The 22927-nt window shown below is 36.9% G+C and overlaps 1 protein-coding gene and 1 pseudogene across 1 annotated transcript in view; both read right to left on the bottom strand.

Annotated features, from left to right (window-relative positions):
• Positions 1 to 11886: 11886 nt before the first annotated feature.
• The window catches only part of EDIL3 (EGF like repeats and discoidin domains 3), a 296232-nt gene continuing 285191 nt past the window's right edge, over positions 11887 to 22927 (bottom strand). The window contains exon 11 of the mRNA XM_032851188.1: positions 11887 to 12945. Within this exon, the coding sequence (XP_032707079.1) occupies positions 12796 to 12945 (150 nt within the window). The 3' untranslated portion in view covers positions 11887 to 12795. The remainder of the gene's footprint in view (positions 12946 to 22927) is intronic.
• LOC116860813 lies at positions 17085 to 17675 on the bottom strand (annotated as a pseudogene).

Here is a 22927-nt window from a genome sequence, read left to right as displayed (position 1 = left end):
TTTCAAGTTAAAGCAGAAAAGCCACACACTGGGCGTCTCACAGAAAGCCCCTGCTGACTGAGTTACTGCCTAGAGCTTATGTGCTCCAGGGTCCTTTGAGGTTGGGCAGGAAGGGGTGTTGGAGGGAAGAGGGGCTCTTCTGCATTGGTGCAGGGTCTTCCTGCACTTCCCTTTGGTGGTGCAGAGGCCTAGGGTCAAGAGCAGAGGGTAGAATTCTGGGCATCTGCAGCCTCACAAAATGCTTACATCACATTGTCTTGGGAGCATAGAATGGAGAGGGCTGAAGCAGGGTTCAGAGGTTCTGACAATAGCACCATGAGTTCCTCTTTGAGGAAATTCTCCATAGAGGCTGTATTTGTTCATTCATTCATTCAACACATATCTACAGGTAATATATATATGTGTAGGACTGAGATTCAGCAATGCACAAAAGCCCTCATGGGGCACTACTCTAGGGAAGTGTCCCAGTCACCCAAAGATGGATCCATGTCAAGTTGGCCAGAAGTCAGTGGCTTGAGGGCTCATGGTAAAGGGCAGTAGCTTCTGATAGTCTGAAGGAGCAGCAAGTGACCCAATGAAGACAAGGCCACTGCCAAGGATGACAGCCGACATGCCATCAGCAGGAAAGGCTGATTCTATGTAACTCACCAGATGCCCAATAACATGGAGATGTTGGCATTCCTTGTCCCATTAACTCACATCCTTCTATATTCGCCAGAGCTTAGGCTCAACCCCAGCTGAAAGACTGAAAGTGGGAAATTGTTAAATCTGAGAAGAAATTCATAAATTCATAGAATAATTTGGAAATCTCTGAAGTAACTCAATTTTCTTGGAAATAACTAAATTACTTTTTTGGGGGGGTGAGCAAAACCTTAGATAAAATATAAAGAATACCATTTTTGTACACCCAAAGTTGTGTCTATGAAAAGTATGACTGTAACAGTGACAAAAACAAAAAATCACAGCATCAAAAAACTGAAACTTACTGAACACCTATAATATAGATACAGATTTCCAGAGGAGAAACTCTGCAGAGGAGAAACCAAAAAGAGAAGATTTGGGATTTGAACTCAGGGTTGTCTGATTTCCAAACTTGACGCTTACTTGTTAGAGGCAGTAGAAACCTAGGTTCTTTAACGCATGATAGTAATTATTTGCAAACATGGGTGTCTTGGGTATATCAATCGAAAGAATATATATCCAATAAATAGAAGAATTTGGCACTTGTCAACAGATGCTGCAGATTCCTGTAGGATGTCCGGTGCCCTCCCTAGAGACAGATTGGGAGCTCTAAGTTTGCTTATGGAATAGACAATTTAAAATACCAAACTTAGAATATGCTAATAATATTAAAGTTTATATACTTCTACACTTTAAATACTGTCAATGTTTGAGCCTGTGAATAACTAGCTCTTCCTTTGGAAATAAAATAGGTAGCAGGTAAGAATATGACTCTCAGATGGATTACTATTTTTATTAAAAGTTAACTCAAAATACTGAAACCACTCCATCGGAATAAATCTGTTCTAATAAATATTCTCTAAAGTAAATTTCAGCTGAGCCACAGTTATTGTTTCAGGGCTTGATTTTGTGATGGGGCCAATTACATTTTTATTTAGGCTGGGCTACATAAATTCTGAAAACACCGAAGGACATGCCAACAGAAAGAAATATGACTTGTAGAGAGAAACCATTGCTTTTATTTTTCTGTGATTGTAAGGAGTAAATTTACTCAAGCCAGATGCTAACCTAAGAGACATATGTTTTTAATATTTTAAGAATCCTTTTAGAATATAAATCAATGACACTCACCCCCCATTAATTTATGGGAGTGTTCTAATGAAAGTTTCAGTGGAATCACTTATTAATTCAAGTTTACAGAAACACACTTTGCCTTTCAATCCATGTTCTTTTTAGTGATACACAATATAGACCATAAATTAGAACACAAATGTACAAATTTTCCGTTTTATTTGCATTACTGAATACATTTTTATTAAAGTATTCCAATAAGCACACTTTGAAGGAAAAAGTAACTCAAATATTTTGCAGATAGTATGAAAAGGCAAAACTTCGAAAAGGCAAGTTCGATGTTTTACTACCTCCAAATATTTTCTTCCAGAAGAGTCAGAAACAAGGTCCTATGGGCTTATTCAAAGATGTCAATAGAGCAAAAGAGCTTTTTCATTTTGGGGGGGGCAATTTGCATTAGCTCCTCACTCTGCCTTTGCTACCCTGAACCCTACCATCATTAATAGCAAGCCCTCTGAGTTCAGGCAGAATGTTGACATAATTAGGTGTCTCACCCAACCTGAGTACCTGAGTAACCATTTAATAGTAACCTATTGAATGAATAACAAAGACTGTAGAAATTTTGCTTTTCTTTTTCTATTCAATATATGACTTTCCTGATACATCCTTACTGTAACTATTGCAGCCATTTTTTTTTTAAAGATTTTATTTATTTATTTGGCAGAGAGAGAGATCACAAGTAGGCAGAGTAGCAGGTAGAGAGATGGGGGGAAGCAAGCTCCCTGTTGAGCAGAGAGCCCGATGCGGGTTTGATCCCAGGACCCTGAGATCATGACCTGAGCCAAAGGCAGAGGCTGAACCCACTGAGCCACCCAGGCGCCCCTTTTGCAGCCATTTTTAAAAAACAGGAATAAGGGGTGGAAGAAGACCTCCATTCATATTAAGGGCAACTTATGATCCATAGCATGATGGAAGTGGAGGGAAGATGGAAGCAAAAGCTGGAATTGTCCCTTTTATGCCCAGAGTTTTACTAGGGTAGAAAATTTTCAGACTATGTTACATGTATCACAAAACTGTAAAATACTGATAATCTCCCATTACTGGAAGATTGCCTTTCATAAAAATGGTAGCCAGGCATTGAAACAAATCAAACATTTGTCCCCAGCACATAAGATGCTAATTATAATTAGCATACAAAGGCCTCTTCTGGGAAAAGGATTTGTACAAAGGCACTTCCTGTCCTCAGATCTTCCTCAAGATCTTAGCCTGCTAAATGCAAAAGAGACTGGATTTCAACCTGAACTCATTCCCCTGGGCCTTTCATCTTTGGGTGTGGTAAAATCTGCCTAACAATAAACAGATGCCATGGGCATAAATTTGATCATTGGTATTGCCACAGGTTCTTTTCACTTCTCACTTTAGGAAAGTTTTGGTTTAGTAAAAGTGAAGTTTTACTTTCAGTAGACACTACATAGATTTCTTAGAAGAAAGAGTGCCTTCAGCACAAGTTTCAAATCATTGTTTACTCTGAAAGTGGTTTAAATAAAAAAATAGGAATACATATACGATAATGTGGTTAAGGAGGAAACAGATATTGGCCCAAACCAAGACCAAGAAACATTTTAATGTACAGACATACATTAGGGATAGTCTGGAACTCACATTAGACTACAGCATGCACATCCGCAAGCTTAAGGGAGCTGTTGTTAAACAAGGATAAACCAGATAAGGATCGAAAATGATCTTTTGCTACGGTCCACGGACCTTACCCAGTTTGATGCCTTACCTTTTCAGAAGATCATTTAAAACACGAGTAACTTTTAAGCATTTGAAGAGACATGAAAGAACAAGGACTTTTTTTTTTTTCTTGGAAAGAGTAAGAACAGACTGATTGTTAAATTACCTTAACTACCAGTTGTTTTTTTATTTTAATGAAATACATAGGTTCAGTTTCAGCCAGGATTAATTCAAATATTAAAAACAAGATTCACTAACCATTAGAATTGTTAAAGACTTCCTAAGGTTATACTGTCCTTTCTTGAATATATTGAAGACATTGAATTTATACAACCTAGAGAATTAAACATTTAAACAAATGCAACCCAGACTTGTGGTCCCTTAATTTCAGTTGTCTAAGATTCTCTCAGCTTATTCTGGTTCACTGATGAATGTTGGACAGAGAATTGACTATTTAAATCAAGTTACAGAAATTTAATTTACTGATTACATGAGGCTACTCAAGGTTATTTGTCACTGATTACGCTCCTAATTCTACTAATTGAAAAGTCATCAGGGAATGAAAAAGATAATACCATCCATGTATCGCTAAGAAGTTGGTTCCTCAAATTGTGTTAGCACCCAAGCTTTATTTTCTAAGATATTAGTCACCACTCAGCTTCTTACCTAATCAAGTGTATATTAAATTTTAAATATTGATAACTAGAACTCAAGAAGGGGTAGTTCTGTGTTTTCATTGCATACTGTGAAATTCTTTTTTAAAAATTGAAAATATCTGTAGATAATAGAGCTCTATTTTCAGCTTTTTCTTGAATATAAGTATTTTTGATTATTACATTAAAGATCTCATGCTCTCCACAAGGGGATGGCCATTTACTGTGTCTACGGATAGGTGATTTGATGTTTTGGACTTATTACTCACCTTTGAAAAAATGTTGATTGATACCTCACAGTAGTCATTAGTTGTTTTTGTGGATCTTTCTTCATATATTCATGTGATGGTCAACATTTCACCCACTGATCAATTATTTCAAATACATGTAATTAGAGAATACTGATGCATTAAATTATTTAGAACAATAGGAGAAACTGCAGAAGAAACAATGCATTCTGGGTTGGAAGCAAATCATTCCTGTTGTTAATGTATATAACAAAACATATTTTCAGGAATTTTTGACTTGAAAGAAGAAAAAGAGTATTGAACTGGGTGGGAGACCTCCAAGATCTAGGTATGTGCAAACCAGAGCTCTACAACCTGGACAAATCTAACCTCTTCCTGCTACTCCATTTTTTTTTTTTTTAAGAGAAAGAGGGGAGAGGGAGGGTTAGAAGGACAGGGAGAATACCAAGCAGGCTCCACATCCAGCAGGAAGCCCGTCATGGGGCTCAATCAACAGACAGCAAGATCATGACCTGAGCTGAAATCAGGAGTCAGATGCTCGAGCTACCCAGGTGTCCCACTCCTCTTTCTCCTCTTACAAAGAGGACATGTTATTTCATTCTTCCTAGAGTTGTCACACTGGTAAATTGGATGTTTCAGTGTCGTGAATATTAGCTTAGATAGTTTTGGTGTCATTTCAGATGTTAACTCCCTCAGACTGTCTTCCCTCACTGAATTTTTGCTGGTATAAGTTCTGTTTTATGTTCTCTTTGCACTTTGAACATATTTTTGTTATACAGCCCAATGCAATTGTTTCCTTTCTTGTTAGCCTCCTACTGCCCTCCACACTGTGAGTTCCTAAGAGTCAGTCTTTTTATCTCTGTATGTCCAGAACCTTGCATCGTACTTGAATTTTGCTCAAAGAATGCTTTTAAAAAGAGGTTGGTTAATCTTCAAAGTTTAACTGAATAGTTAAACTTAATAGTTTAACTACTTAATACTAGTTTCTACAGTGTTATTTATAAAAGAATTCAGCTTTATTTATATCTTCAGTGAAAGTGGAAATGATTTACTATTTTATAGGACCTGAATTACAGCCTAATGCTACAATTCAGAAGCGTAAGTGTTTGATACTCGATTTAGGTAGGAATGCTCTCAAGCCAGGAATTAGTAGTAAGAGTTTCTGAAAACAGCCTGAGAAGGTTAGAATGATGGTATGGGGGAACCAGATTATGGATTTTTAAACCACAAGTGACTGTAGAAAAATCCGTTAGAAGAAACAAGCATCAAAGTTGGTTCAACAAACAAACAAAGAAACAAAGAAACACATGGGCCTGCATTATATTTAACTCCAAGTGGCAGGACCCCATCGGTTGCCTCTGCTCATACTGCAAACTTACCTTCAGGCCAGACGCAGTAGTTGGCCATACCTTTCCTAGCAGAATTATTCCCAAGCAGAATAAACAATGAAAGAGAATAGGGAAAAACTTGCATCAGAATATTTTACAGGGAGAAGGGCAAAGGACTTTATCCACCACATAGAAAAAATACACATGATTCTTTGGATAGTATCTTTGTTTTCTTAAAAAGCCTATCAGCCTCTGGCACCACAGTCCTCTCTGGCCTGCCAAGCCTATAAAAGCCTCTTGTTGCCAGGATCCAACCAATTCTGGCTCTAAACTCACACTGACCACCTAGCACACCAGGCAGCTAGCAGACACTATGCATTTAGAAAGCAGTTCATGACCATGTTGCCGTGGTTTTCAAATGTTTATGACTGTGTCTCCCAGTAAGAAAACTAATTTATGCTGTGGTCAAGAACACGAATATGCATAGGAATAAAATTGAGAGAAAAATGTCTTAGGAAAGAATTTTTACAGTGGACTTATTCCTCTCCTCCCCTCTGCCTTTCTCCACTCCTCTCCTAGTTTATTTAATTAAAAAAAATTACTGGTCCTAATCCACCAATTTCTCACCCATAGAAGTATGAAAAACACTTAGTATTGTTCAGACATGGCTCTTGGAGTCTCAGTACACAACCCAAGCAGCTTATCCAGATATTTATACCCCTAAAAACAGGTTTCTTTTAGGAATGTGTCTCCATTTATTCAGGCTACTGTTACACAATATCACAGGCTGGGGAACTTATAAACAACAGTGAAGTATCACTCATGCGTCTACTTTCCGAGGCCGTGGAGTCCAAGTCCAAGACACCAGCACAGTCAAGGGAGGGCCTATTTCCTGGTTCACGGCTAGCGTCTTTCCATTGTGTCTTCATACCATGGAAGGGACTAGGGAGCTAGTCCTAGGGGCTCCACCCCTATGACTTAATCACCTCCCAAGACCCGCCTCCTACACCACTACCTTAGGGGTTAGCATTTCAACATATGAATTTGGGGGTTACACAAACATTCAGACAATAGCAGACTGCATCTGCTATTAAAAAAGTAGTATTTTTCTGGGGCACCTGGGTGGCTCAGTCGTTTTAGTGTCTGCCTTCAACCCAGGTTATAGTCCCATCCTCCTGGGATGGAGCCCGCCTCAGGCTCCTTGCTCAGCGGGGAGCCTGCTTCTTGCTCTCCCTCTGCCCCTGCTGCCCCCAGCTCCAGTCATGCTATCTCTCAAATAAATAAATAAACTCTTTAAAAAAATAGCATTCTCCCATATTATTACTAAGAAATTTGAGAACTGAGGAGGTTAAACCACTTGAGGTTAATTATGGAGGGCACTCTCTGTAATATGCTCTCGTTCACCTCTCTGTTCAATTCCTCTGTCCCAAGCCCCGGTGGAAAAAGCCACTGAGCTCAGGAAGCACTGTACTAATCCTGTCTGCCAGAGCCACTGGCATGCCACAGTTCCACTAAAACGCTAGTCCTTTTTTAAACTATTAGCATTATTACTATTTTACTATTATTATTTTAAAAATAAAATAGAATTCTCTTACATTTTATTATTTTTAAAATACATATTTTCAGGGCGCCTGGGTGACTCAGTGGGTTAAAGCCTCTGCCTTCGGCTCAGGTCATGATCCCAGGGTCCTGGGATCGAGCCCCACATCGGGCTCTCTGCTCAGCAGAGAGCCTGCTTCCCCCTCTCTCTCTGGCTACCTCTCTGCCTACTTGTGAACTCTGTCTGTCAAATAAATAAATAAAATTTAAAATACATATTTTCAAATATGTCTTTATTTATTTTTTTTATATGATTAGCTCTATTAATCACTAGGAAGTGGAACGATTATAAAATATGGGCAAATCCAGGTTTAATCTGCCACTGAAGTCATTTATTATTGGAAACATTCTTTCTCCATCATAGGCATGCAGTCCACTCCCAGTTGCCTTTCCCCTTAATTCTCAACAATGTCCGGGCCCTGCTGCTTATATAAGTCATTACAAAGCTGTTTCCGTACTGGCCGCGGGGGACTTACTGTTTGAACACAGCATCAGTTCAACTCCCACCACTTCTTTTCCAGGTAGCAGCAAGTTGAGCTTATGTCAATTCATCATCATTATTAACATATTTATGGATGAGCATGTGAACACTAGAGGGACTTTACATAAATACAGAAGAGTGTGGTTCCTGCCTTTGAGGACATTAAAATAAAATTAAGTCAGAGGCAGTCACCATATGCAATGCCTAATCATGTAATATGGTGACCATTTGGTGATGCTACTATACCATATTTCCACAGCATTAGTGTTTTCAAATGACTCAGTCAACTCCTGCCAAGATATGCAAAAACAACTAAATGAGGAGCCTTTTCCAAAAATGTTTTCCTGTTTCTGTTACCAAATTCATCTGATAGAATCACTCTCTGAGTAAGTGCCACTTGCCTACTGTGGAAAACACTTTATTTGGTAGCAATTTTGAAACGTCTAATATGAGTTGTAGATACTGCAAAGAATCCTATTTCCCCCTTCAAAATCAATAGAAAAATTGCTACACACACTAGGTATTTTTTCTTTGTAAAGACAGATTTAATATTGCATTCTGTTTCAGAGTAGCTCAGGTATTTCTCAGCTAGCAAAGTGGTTTAATCCTCCATTTTACCTGCTCAGGTAAAAGGGTCGTTTTGCATCTTGAAGGCTAGAGGCAGTATTTTGTACAAATAGATAACACAGTAATTCGATCGTTACTACTGTTTTAAACTAGCCTTAGGGAGGAGAGATAGAGAGTAACGCATCGCTGACAGTAAGAATAACTGTTTCTTTACCAACATCTTAAAATCATGTACTCACAGTTGAAATGCTAGATGTTTTAAACGTCCATGTTCCACAGAGAGAATATCTTCCATCCATGATGTTATTCTTAATAGATTTTTTTAAAAAGATTTTATTTATTTATTTGTCAGAGAGAGAGGAGCTAGAGCGAGCACAGGCAGACAGAGTGGCAGGCAGAGGCAGAGGGAGAAGCAGGCTCCCTGCCAAGCAAGGAGCCCGATGTGGGACTCAATTCCAGGACACCGGGATCATGACCTGAGCTGAAGGCAGCTGCTCAACCAACTGAACCACCCAGGCGTCCCTCTTAATAGATTTTTTAAAACAAATTTCAACATGGTCAGACTTTCCTCCTTGGAATTCTAAATGTTTCTATTGTCTCTACATCTTGAATCAGTAATTTAAAAGCTTCATAATTGAAAGTTTTTCTGTTGAGTAATTATTCTATCGCAATAAATTTTTACCCTGTATAGATGTCTTGATTCTTTAGTGGCCTTCTTAAACAGACATTAAATATAATATAATATAATATGATATATATGTATATATACATATTTAACTTATAAAAGCATCTTTGTATATGTTTCTGTATGTGAAAAGGTAAGGCAAGCCATGGAGGCCCACTGAAGCATTCACATTCAAGTGCAGTTAAACTGGAACATGCTTGACTACAGCAACACACATAAGTTGATACCAAGAACTCTCAGAGATTCATCGTAACTCAACTAAGGAATCAACATCTAATAGCTTACTTTTCTTCTCCTAGATTTTTGAATCTTAAGAAAATATCTAAGAAGTGGGAAGAACACAGACTTAATATTTTACCCATGACTTCCAGAGAGGCAGAAACAGGGCTCATGAAGAAGCCAAGTGTTCTGTCTTTAAGCAATAGCTGACATTACATGGGTAAAACACATTATTAATGTTTGTGTTATTGCTCACTATTGAGTGGATCTCTTCATTATGCTCCTGAGAATCACGTATTTAAAAAATACTAGAAGTGATAGCAACGGCATGTGGTTAACAATGGCCAGATCAATCCTGGAACACAAAATTTTAAATATGTATGAGGCAAAAAATGACTTTGGGTTACCTGTATTCCAATAAATTTGGCACAGCTGAAAGGAGTGGGAGAAATGCATAAAACACACATTTTAATAATTCTGGAAAATCAAGGTTAGCTGATAGCAATGGGTATTTGGAGGCTACTGTAATTTCTCTTTTTTTATGTATTTGCTTAATTGTCTAGTACAAAAAAAATTACATCAAGCATGTAGTTAAGAGTAGTGGCCATTCAGACAATTTGTATATTCTGTCACATGTGTTTAATTACAACTGCTTCAAATGTATCCCAGATTTTCAAAAGTTTTATTTGAAGATTGAAGACTAGACAAGGTCATACTAATTTTACAACATCCTACATGATTTAAGTATATATACAAAGGAAAAAACCAACATTGAAATATTACACAGCTTGAAAGTTTGCAAAGGTTATTTGTGTCTTAGTAACTTCTGTACTTACTGACACATCAGACGCCAGTAGGGAGTATTATGTTTCATAATTTGTTGACTAGCAAAGATACAATCATTAGTACCCTAAGTCTTCAAAGTTCACACCAATCCTTTGAAGTCATTCAGAAAGAGAAAGTCAACCCTGAAATTAGAATTAGTGACTATGATAAGTGCTTTCAACAGGACGTAGATAAAACAGAGATGTTTAAAGTGTTAATTTCATAGATTACAAAATTAGCATATCATCGCTACTCCATATAGTGAAGCCTAGGTGACTTTTCTATGTGTTCTTCTTCTAAGATTTTACTTGTTTCACTGTGAATTTAAGTAGAATAAATTTGTTTCCCTTTGGTGTCATTGAAACAAATGACACAAAAGCTACATACTACTTCATAGGAATTGTTAACATCAACACATGTGGGAATCCCTCTGTTGTCATGAATTTGAGACATCATGGACAAACATATCCTGTTGGTCATGCCACGTTGGTGAAGTGCACAGAGAGCAGAGAGAAAATGCACAAGCAAGAGAAAGCCATTTCAGTGCATTTCTAAAAGGTAAGGAGTGTTAAGTTTAACAAACTCCCTTTGAAAATATTTGTTTAAAAAACTATCAATAAAATAAAATTCAAAACATCACAAGAGGCCACGAATAATTTTGAGAAAGTAAATCATTACAAAGCATGACTCATAATTTCTAAAACATACTCTGTTTAGAATGAAGAATTGTGCATAGTCTGTAAAGGAAAACAGCTAGAAATTTGGTGGGACAGTAGATGTTTAAAAAAATAAAAGGCATTGGCTAGACAGTAAGTGTGTCTCTTTTTGGATCTAAATAATTATTTGTAATATGACTTTAACATTGAGGAAATTAAAAAGATTTAATTCCTAATTTTAAAGTTGTCTGAAAAGGCAATATTGAGGACCTAACAAAGTTGTGAAAGATGCCGAAAAATGATCACCATTTCAGATGCTTCAGATCAACCTTTTCATAAGAACCTGAAGTAGAAAGCCTGTGGACATAGGACAAATGTGTGGCCAGCCAGTCTTAATTCTGCTCTTATTAAAAACACCATTATGATTGACTTTCCCTTGAAATTCTTCACTATGCTTGAAGACCCACTCCATATATACATCATTAAGAAATGCGGTTAACACATAGACAGACAAGACAATAACAGTCTAGTGGCTTTTGTTATGCAGCACAAATAATAGGGGGGGAAAAAGACTCCTCAGTGTTGCACAGGACCTTAACATTTTGTACACATACCATACTTTCTTTTCCAGGACCCTTAATTTAAAACTCCAATAATTCTGTGTCTAAGCCTTATAAAACAAATACTTGTAAAGCTTATAAATTAGATGCTGAGGACTATTATGGAAGCAGTGTGAGCTTTAATTTGAGAGACATGTCAATGAAACCTCCATTATCAATAACAAATTGTTATAACAATTGCTTATTTTTTCAGGACCTCCGAAGCAAAATAAATAAAAATCAATTTCCATCTTAAAATGATCTACTACATTGTCATTAGTAAATACTTTTCTCAAATAACTACACAATGTGCTTTCCTAGGAAATTGCCACCAGTCTTAGTCAAATTCTAGTTTCACAGGAAATGCAGAGATGAACAAAGAGATGATGAGTATGCTTGGCCAGACTCTGCAGCACTGTGTTAATATTTGTTTGCTAAAAAAATTTTAAGTGGACAAACACAGAATTCATTATTCTGCTATTTTAAAGTAAAGATAAGGCTATGTAAATACCATCAAAATAAAGTTTAAAATTCTGGTTTAAAGGGACATAATACTATTTTGTTGTTGTTTATCTTGCAAAATGGTAGTATTGGGTTTTTCATCAAGGAAGTATTCGGAAATTACATAGTTATAGCTTCCTTCAAAAATAGAATTTCAGATTCAATCTACTGATATTAAATATGATCAATCTACTGATAGGCAATCATGTTCCATATATATGTATATATATATGTATACATACACACACACACATAAACATGAAACTTTTAGGCAAATAACAGGAAAAACTCATTTAGAAAAAAATATGGACTTATTCAGTCAATATACAATATAAAGAATATAGAATAGAATGAAAAGAAAAAAGATTACATGATATATTTGATTAGAAATAATGAAAGTAAAATGAGAATTATAATATCAATTAGTACTGCATGTAACAGATTCTTCAAAATTCTGTTATAAACACTGACAGTGATTGGTAGGCACAGGGGAAACAATTAGAATCATGTAGAGTTATTAGAGAAGAAAAAAAAACTTATTGCTAACATTGCAGTGTTCCATTTATAAGAATTAGCTGAGTATTGATTATAAAAGCTCTATCAACTCTTGCTTTAATTTGATAACTATGAGTTGTTTTTATCCTTGCTATCAAAAGAGTGCTACTTTTCCCTTAATATATTCCAACCATTGTGAATAATTCAAAAAACAATGACGAAAGTAACTCACAAGTTAATGTGATGTGGCTTAAGCAATTTAAACAATAAAAATCAAATTAAACCATTGAAAAGGCAGGCTTAGACCTCCTTAAAAAGACAGTGGCCTACCATAATTTGAGCACTTTTTCATGAAAAATCCCATTCAGTTTCCTACAGAGTTTGCCCAGTTCATTCCATGGAGATACTTTCAGGGAGACAGAGAGGAGGGCTATGGGGCATGGACGCTCCTCACTCTTCCTCTGTACAACCCAGCAGCTCTGAGCGTAGCGTGATCCTCCCATACCAGGACCAAGGGAGGATTCTGATGTGCCGTGCATAGATTGGAGGGTCGATGACGTTTTTCCTGTGGGTATCATTGTCAAAATTGCCCTGGAAAACCTAATAGAAAAGAGCAAAGAATATCAATCATACAGCCTTCTTTTTCCTGGGAATCATTTTTATCATTTTTTTTGTTTGGAACCTTCTTCCCAAACGTGAGATTTTGATAACTAAATATGTTTTTCAAAACAAATTATTGCAGCTTCTTTTTAAATGATCATTTTAAAATTAAGTTGTTGGAGTGCCTGGATGGCTCAGTGGGTTGAGTCTGCCTTCGGCTCGGGTAATGATCTCATGGTCCTGGGATCAAGCCCCGCTTCGGGCTCCCTGCTCCGCGGGACTCTGCTTCTCTCTCTGCCCTTACCTACCGCCACACCCTCATTGGTCCATGCTCTCTCGCTCTCTCTCTCAAATAAATAAATAAAATCTTAAAAATATAAATTATCAAGTAATGTTTAATTTAAAGAGTTAAATAAGATGAAATTGGGAATCTGAGGCATAAATCTATCATCTTCTTTTGCCTATCAGGTTTCTTTTAATGCAACAGATATTTATTTCTTGCTTCTGTCACGGGCTGGTATAGGTTAAGCAGTTGCGGAAGGTGCTCTCTTCTAAGGAGTGATTCTGAGATCCAGGCTGCTTGCAAATTGAAGCCATCATCTGAAACTTGTGGCGTCCACATTGACAAAGGGCAAGGTGAGAGAGAGTTATTAGACTGGGCAGGATGTTTTAAAGAACACAGTATAGCAGCAGCTTACATCATTTCTGGATATATATCATTGACCTTAACTAATTATATCAGCCCAGCCCAGCTGCAAAGGAGGCTGGGAATGGGGAGGAGCACATGGATATTTGGTGAGCACAACACTCCCTATCACAATGTCCTTTGCTCACTTCTCACAGACAACAAAATTAACCCATCCCCAAAAGAAATAATGCAATCAATGCTATTCTGAACGTTGTTGTTGTTTTTGATTTCTGTGTCTATTCATTCCTGGATCCCTGCAATATTGTTGTGATCATTGTGACTTAGACCATCCTGACATGTTGGCACTGGATTCTTCTCCACCAATCTTTTGTTTCAAAGCTTTTTTTTTTTTTCTTTTAAAGAGAATTTATGACCATTTTTCTCTCCAAAGAGACCTTTATAATCATTTTGCAAAGTGCTTGCTTCAGAAAAAACAAAATCAGAACACTGGGATCCTAATAGGAACGACATTAAATTAGACATTACTTTGGGAGAAATTCATGCATTCATAATATTTAGTCTTACTTGAAGATTTCATCATTTTTCATCTATAGAGTCTGCACACTTATTATTTAAGTAATTTCTAACTTTTTTATATTCACATTTTCATTTTAGCTCAAATAGGATAATGAAGAATCTCTTCAGACTTTCCCCTTTTAACTTGATGAGGCATCTTATAATTGGAAGATAATTTCTTTCTTGCTTGAGATCAAAACATTACTATATCGCTAAAGGGAGACCTGAAACAAAAATTCCCCAAAGGGGGGGGGGGAGAAACTCCATAACTACATGATAGAATATTTAACCCGTGTCTTTGAACATTCTAAAATTAAAGGGAATGTTTTAAAAATGGCCTTCTAGAATAAGTTGGCTCAGTCTCACATGATCACAAAAGGTTTCCTGGGTAGGGAAAAATAAAGAAATCCTCTCAAAGGCATTAGACAATGGCACTGATTAATAGAAGCAACAGACAAGATGGGGCAATCTTTCTGCTGGTTCCTCGGAAAGATTATGTGTCATTGAGGGCAAATGTGAAGTGCCATCCCCACCTGGCAGGGGACAATTTTTCAACCTGACACAAAATATATCTCAAAGGCAATTTTTGAATAAATATTTGCTGAAGAGGAGAATACCGAACTGTGCCAAGCCTAGAATTTATCATCCTGGCATATCTGAATTCATTTTCATTTAATAGAAAATTTATCCTCAGCAATGCTCTGGCTTTGCACTGACCAACCAAGAACTAATTCTGGATTTAAGTGTGTTACTAAATAATGGTGTCTCTGTTAGTAGAAGCTCACATGTATAGACTATACCACACAGACACTCACCAAAAATCCTCAGAGAGGTTGTCATTGCCAAAGCGGAAAATAAGAGAGTACCTTCTATGGTTTTCTGACATTCTCCCTGACATACGATGTTGGATTCAAATACTTCGCTGAGACTGTGGTGTTACAGTTAAATATAGAATCTCAAATCCAATTTCAGAGACTTGCTAGAGAAGTCAATGTGTTTCTTTGGAATAATAGAATTTAAATTCATTAACTTTCATAAGATCTATAACAGACTGAAATACAGGGTCATACCACTTCTTGGGAAGGATACACAGTAAGAAATAATTTTCTTTGAAGTCACTGGTCTTCAGCACAAGTTTCAATAAGAAACTATCAACCCAGAAAGAAATAGTTGAAATATTATACTTAGCCTTTATAATGGAGAATACAATTTAGAGAAACTACATCAGCTCTGAAACTGCATTCAACTGTGACACTTCTGATTCAAGGTGTGAAAGTCATAGCTATTTGAATGTTCATTGAAAAGATTAAATGAAGTTTCATAAAATAGTATAATTTAAAAAACAAACATTTTCACAGAAAAACAGCCACAATCCACATTGGAATCACCCAAACCATGGCCTAAAGGTAGTGAAGACAACAGTTTTATTTTTGGAAGTCTCTCAGTAATGACACAGCAGAGAACACAAAGTACATACTTGCAAATTCGAGAATGACATCTTGTACTTGCTTTGCAAACAGGTGGCCCATGTACTGTTTTCTTGTCTTCAGCACTAGGAAGATCATGCTTAAGAATGCCAGTTCTGTGTTTTATCCAGCAAAGGAATGCAAACTCAGTATTTTCAGTTAACTTTTAAAAATGGGTAAAAATTCTAGGAATGGGCTTTTATGTACACACTTCAGAGATATAAGCAACTCAATTGATACCAAAGTCTGAAAAGACCGATGGAAAACATATCTCCATTTAGAAGGGAAAAACTGGATATGAGAAACACAGTTTGAGAAGTTTTTAGAAAAGAGTATGCATATGCTTCAGTTTCAGGAGGAGGCTTAGCTAATTAGCCGATGACAAGTTTGCTGATGTACTCAGACACGATAATGCTTAGGGATCTATTGGGCTTTTCCCAACATACAGGCCCTCAGGAAAAAGGCACCAAAGGTACTTTGGAGAGGCTTCCAAATTGCAACCTAGAGGATAATAGAACTGCCACTGCCTTCATGTGGCTGAGATCTTGGATCTGGCTTTTCAATGTCAACTCTCCTGTGATACTTGTTAAAATTCAAATCAGATTCTAATGAGGATTCAAATCTCAACACAGAGAGACTGTCAGATAAAACAATTAAAATGTTGCTTCCAGCAACATTTTAATTTTTTTTTTGTAAGATAAGACTTGTCATTCTTCATTAGGGACAATGGTCTATTCAGGCCAGAGTAGACATCATCAATGGGAGACTGCCAAGAAGGCAGGGTTCTCCTTCATGACACCATCAGACAGCTGGGGTGTACTCAGCTTCTCTTAGCAGCCATGACCTCTAACTGCCTTTCACAAATGTTGAGGAATTCTTGGGGGAATTTCTTGCACATACTATTTATTTAGACTGTCATCTGGTCTGTGAAGATATACTTCTTTTTATTTTTCCTAAATAATGCATTAGAAAATTCAAAGAGAGGGGCACCTGGGTGGACTCAGTCGGTTAGGCATCAGACCCCTGGTTTCTGCTCAGGTCATGATCTCAGGGTCATGGGATCAAGCCACCCCATTGGGCTCCGCACTCAACAGGGAGTCTGCTTGAGATTCTCTCTCTCTTTTCATCTCCCTCTGTCCCTGCCCCTGCCCCTGTTTGGGTTTCTCTCCCTCTCTCTCTTTAAAATAAATAAATCTTTCTGAAAAAAGTTTTTTTTTTTTTTTTCCTAGGCAAAGAACTTTATTAATCTTGTTTCAAACTTTATTCCCAGGCTTCTTCAGCTTAATTAGCTGCAAAGAATGAATTGTGTGTAAGCAAAAACTGAAAAGAGCTGCAGTGTCCAAGGGGCTTGGGCTTAAAAATATTAGAGATCTAGATTTTATCAGATCCATGAACAAAATTTTAAAAAGCAGTCATAATATAAAATAGCAGCTCCCACTTCAAGTTTTATCTTTTCCAGAAGCTGACTCAATTCAGTTTGCTTCATTCTTGGAAGCTTCATCAAAATTCTCCACAAGATCTGGAACTTCATCATCATCATCCTCTCTGGTAGCAAGTGGTGCTTTTCCATCCACAGATTGTTTGGGCAGAGCTTCAGCCAGTCTCCTTCAACTAGTCAGACTGTCTGCACCAAGTTGGTTTAAGATACTGGGAAGCATTTCTGTCAGCTGCTTTGTCTCAGCATGGCCTGTAATGGTGAAAGTGTTCGCTGCCAGTGATGCCTGAACTTTGGGGTTGTTAAAGTGGATCACTGTTCCTTGGTTTGTGAACATACTCACTTCTTCAATACCAGAGATATTGTTTACCCCTAACTTCTTTAAGGAGAACTGAAGTTTTTTATCATCTGCTGTAGCTGTTCTATGAACCACCTTCTTCTTTCGGCGAGCAGTTCCTTTCCCACCAATGCGCACTTGTGCTTGCAGTTTGGCGAGTTTCTCCTGGTTCATGATAGTTTCTTTCATCTTGTTGGAGCGGAAATGGGACCGCGCGGGGGACTAGGGTTGGCGCTCAGGGGGTCTCGGGCGGACCAGCTGAGATTAGGTGAACACACGTGGGGACGCAAGATGGCAGCTAGAGGGCTGAAAAAAGGTTTTAAAGAGACTCCCGTTGGTTCTAATCTTTTGGAATTTTTGTTCACGTCACCCAAATAGCAATTTTAAGGATTTTTAGATAGCCTCCATAAGCTCTTTAAGGCTAATGAATCAGTATTTTAGCAAGGCCTCAGGGAACTATCAGTTCATCCCTATGGCCTTTTGGTCTTCCCGTTCTAGATTTCATTATTTCTCTTTTGATATGTGGAGACTAGAACTATAAATGGGATTCCAGATATTGTGAAAATACAAGAGTCGAATAAGCTATTGTTTGCATTTGCCTTGGCAATGGTGTCAAACATACCACTGGCTTCATTGCCTATTCGCACACTGAACTGATATCTTTAAAGGATTAAAGACAAAGATAAAAATCCATTACCCAAGAGCAGCATTTGTGTGGGGGTTGGAGAGGAGAGGAGTGGAAAAGAGAAAAAAAAAAGTTATCCAGCGTATATAATTTCACTTATTTATTCTTTCATCCAGAGTACTTATAAAGGAGTTGGAAAAGAATAGTCTTTTCCAACTCTGATCCATGAGAAACACTGTTTTCATGTAATTTCACCCATAGAATGGAAGAATCTGAGACTTGGAAAATAAGGCATAGATCTGTGAGCACCAACTTTCCTCTAACATTTCTGACATGGAACTTCCAGCAATGACAATGCAATCCTCAATATAATAGGGTAGGTATGTATGTATTCAGACACTTTGGAAGTCTGTCCTTTCATTAGGCTGACACATGCCTCTTTCTAACTTCCATCTATTGATCCTAGTGCTTTATCCTCAACAAGCATAGATGATATCTGTCAAAAGAAAAACAGCTTTAGACCTATTTAACAATAATTAACATAAATTTCTCAAAAACTCAAAATTAGTGGTGCTTTAGGTTAAACATTTGTGGTTGCTTAAAAAAACTCATGTAAGATGATTTTTAAACTTATTTTGATTGCATTCCATTGGATACCCTCTGGTTTTTAAATTTGACTTGATGAAAAGGTGGTATTTATTTGGACATAGTATGTAGTAATGACCTGAGTGGCCCAAAGTATAGAGTGTGCCTTTGTTATGGATACAATACTTCTATCAATGCAGTCTAAAATTTAAAACTATTATATTACATTTTTGGCCATGAATGATGACTAATTGTCAAAACAAACTTCGAACTTTATCATAGAAATTCTCTTAAGTCAGGATTTTCCCAATATTTCACTTGTAAAAGAGATTTATAGTGGATGTAGACATTCATATTTATTCCAATTTCATTTCATTTTATTGAATCATGATATTTTAAAGATAGCAATTCGTAGTTAAGATTATGATCCATATAAAAATAGTGGAAATTTAGTGGACATAGGATTTAAGTATCCATTTCATAAAGTAACCATTTATATAGTATGTGAGTATAAAATCTGACTTTTGTGGGTGACATAAAGGACTTACACTTACTAGTTTATGGTTCAGCATCATAAAAATCATTTTTATATACTTATTATTAACATTACTTGAATTTCTGTCAAAAATTTCAGAGTTACAACTTGAACCAATGCTTTAATGGCTAAAAGCCTAATGCACAAACAGAGTATTTATCTATTTGAATAGTGTTTGTAAGAGAAACTTCAGTTGTTTCTCATTCTATGACTTTTAGGCTAATTTACAATTTATGTTCTACTTTGCCCTATATTAAAGCATTCCAAAAATACCAAAACTTTTCGTTAAAAAGTAAAACAAAAATTATTGTGTTAAAATGTATAGAAAATTTAGTGGTATGAATGTATATCACATTAAAAAGAAATCTTATTGGAAGTTTTACATGTATGAAACTTCTGTTAGTGATTGGATATAAAAAAATCTAAAACCAAAGTTTGATTATTTTAGCTTCCATAGACTCTAGCTATTATTCAGTGAATTCAATTTTCTAGGAAAATTTATCAGCATCCTTGAAACCATTTCATGATTGAATGGCTGGTATATCATTCTTGATGCTTTTCTCTCCAATCAATTCCACTAAACCAATGAAACTCTGTAACAAAATTAGTCTAAATATAAGTACATTCTTTCAGATGTAATAAGGAAACAAGAAATCAGTTTCTAGGTAAATTCCAATAATCTAGGAAATGTTCCTTGGAAAATAATGCATATTGAGAATCACATTCTAAGAAATGCACACACACATAAAGAAAGGATTTTGTTAGAGATAGGAGATTGTGTTAACAAGTTCTCATTGATCACTAGTCTGCAGCAGGTGGGGGATAAGCCCTCACTATACAACATCCCAACAACGATACGGCAAAAATCCTCATCTGTGGAGAGGAACAGGGATCTGCTTCTTCAACAGAACCCCAAAGCATCCTTGAATAGAACTACTACTCTCCAAGGGTGCAGATGAAGAAAGGCCATAGTCAACTGAAACAATTTATCAGCAGGTGAATGTACCTGTAAAGTTCAAGGTGTGTCCCATCTAGAGCTGTCATAGTGATGCAGACATGTGCCATTCCAGTGAGAAGAGTACAGATCATACAAGTTTGTGTAATATGAGTGTGCAGTAAAATCTTCACCTTGCCCAAAAGGAGGTCTGATCTTTGCTTTCAGTTCCTGGAAGATAATCTCTAAGACTTTGGAAAGTCCTGAGAGATGACTGTCTTCGCTTACATGGGAGACTTGGGCCACACCAGAGAGTCTATGCTAATGATGTGATTTATGGTGGGGGCTTTGAACCAGCTTGACCACCGAAGGGGCTGGAGGCTCAAGTTAGCCTTTCAGGCAGTAAACCATGTCTACATGACTGAGCTTCAATAAAAACTTTGAACATCAAGGCTGAGGTGATATCTAGTGCATATTGTATGTCACACATCATTGCTGAGAGAGGTTAGCACTGCTGAAGACTCCCAGAGAGAACAACTGAAAGCTTATGCTTGAAACTCTCCTGGATTCTACCCTACATGCCTCTTCTCTTGGCTGATTTTTATTTGAATCCTCTTTCACTATTATAAACTGCAACTGTTGATTGATGTGAATTGTGTAAGACCGATGATTCACGGACCTGTACTTGTGAAACAAATAATACATTACATGTAAATTAAAAAAATTAAAAAAAATGTAGCTGTAGGTATAATAAGTTTTAAATGAGTTCTGTGAGTCCTTCTAGTGAATTATGGAACCTGAAGTGGTCTTGGGGACCTTTGAACTTGCAGCTGATGTCAGAAGTGAGAGTGGATTTGGGAACTTCCAACCTTTGCATAAGTAATTGATGTTGAGGGGTTAGAGGTATCACAAAGGACTTTTTGATATTTGTTAACATTGATTAGTCTGAGGAGGGACCTCCATTGTCTGAAAGAATTGTGCCCCAGACTTCCTCAACAGTATGTGCCAGGCCTGTCAGAGATATTCAGGCTTCAAAATTAATTGTGAACTTATTCTTTTCTGATTCTTTGAATAAATCCTAACATGACAACCTATTGAAATTTATTGATTGTGGCCCCAGGGTACACTTTCTAAATCTTTTATTCTTAGGTCCTACTCTCTCTATTTTACTTGCTCTTTTTGGTTTTATTTTCTGGGTGGTATTTATTTTCATGAACATAAACTTAATAAATATATCAAACAATTAGTGTTACTTGTTCTTTTTTATATTTCAGTAACAACATCTTTATTCTTCTGTATTTCTTTAATATCATTTCTGAAAAAGCTTATACATTCCTTGGGGAATATTACTTTGGCCATCTACTAGAGATTATTTTGAAATCCCTTGGGAAACTGGCAGGTTTTCTGAAAGCTATAGAACATGGTGACATATATAAATCATTCTGCGCCATATTTCATATTGGACACCAATTTTTATCTGTGTCCCTTTCAAAATGTTATTTTTGTTCCTCAAGCCCTTTAAAAAATCTGGACCCTGGTTCCTTCAGAGATTTCTTTGCTTCCTAAGCTCCCTCAATGAAATTATGTGAGACTTTCAAACTGCCTATCCAAAGACTTAACTTCAAAAGTCCAATTATAGAACATTTTTGTTTGATGGGGGAAGTAAAAAGAAAAACATGGAGACAAGTTCCATGTCTTTCTTCCACTAGTTCATGAATCATTTTAAACCATTAAAATTACTATATGGATTCTCCGAGAAAATGAATTCCACTCCCACTGCTGCCCTCAGGAGATTTCTCGTGGCTCTGAAGTTTGCTCTCTTTTGTAATTATGTAAAAAAGTAGGTCTCTGGCTTCAGGGAATGCTGCATTTCACTGAACTGCTCTGGCTTTGCTTCACATTCCTAGTGTATATAAATCTCTGATTATATCCCAAGAAATTTTTACTCAACCACAAATTTGACATTCACTTAGAGTTCTTGCAGTGTTACCTGGACTCTATTGTTTTTTTCTGTTCCACACTTTTTTTTTTTTTTTCCAAAATGCACCAGTGGGAGACTAATAACTGGCCAAAAAAAAAAAAAATGCAAATATGTTGTCTTTTGTTTTCTACTCTGACAATAAAGGGTCATTTATTGCTTTTCAAACTGTTACAGACTCTCTGTCATTTCCTGTAGTTGATGTGATAGCTGGTTGGCTGATATTTAATTTTTGACTGGAAAAGAGGGCTGTGATATCTTTCTAAAATTCATTCCTCCTTAGGTATTCTGGGGATTGTGAGTTTTTGGAAAAGGAAGGAAGTGGCACATCTTTGGGAGTATTTTGGAGAACTTTTTACTTCTGGTCTCTAATAGAAGGGTTCAGCTCGCCTGTAGACATCTGAGATGAAGAGATCTAACTCTCCACAGTAATATCAACCTCTCTATTACCGGCAAGCTGGCAAAGATTGTACCTGAGATACCCTACTCCACTGTGAGAGTGACTTGTTGAGCTTAGGAACTGCTGAGATCCAACCTAACCAGATGAGAAGGGGAAGGGACTGGGGACAGTCCTTCTGTGTTTTTCTTGCATAGCCTGAAGAAGCTGGGGTCCTGACACTTCTTAGGAAAAGCCAGAAGAGCCTTCCTGAAAATTTCATACAACTTCTGTTAAAAAGACCCTGACCCTGGAAAAAGACACTGAGAAAAATCAAAGCAAAACTTGCTAACTCTGTTGACTATTGCCTTTTTTCTCCCACATCCACTGGCATTTGGAATGCTCAGTCTAAAAGTCATTCAGTAGATGGGACACACCACCATATTTAACTTCTTTTATGATGAAAGTCTCCTTAGGAAACAAGAATATCCCAGCAAATATATCACA

Source organism: Lontra canadensis, unplaced genomic scaffold (genome assembly GCF_010015895.1).
Source record: "Lontra canadensis isolate GAN:19392208 unplaced genomic scaffold, GSC_riverotter_1.0 scaffold4, whole genome shotgun sequence".
NCBI classification, from domain to species: Eukaryota; Metazoa; Chordata; class Mammalia; order Carnivora; family Mustelidae; genus Lontra; species Lontra canadensis.
The sequence above is the reverse complement of the archived record's forward strand: the minus strand, read 5'-3'. Positions and strand labels throughout refer to the sequence as shown.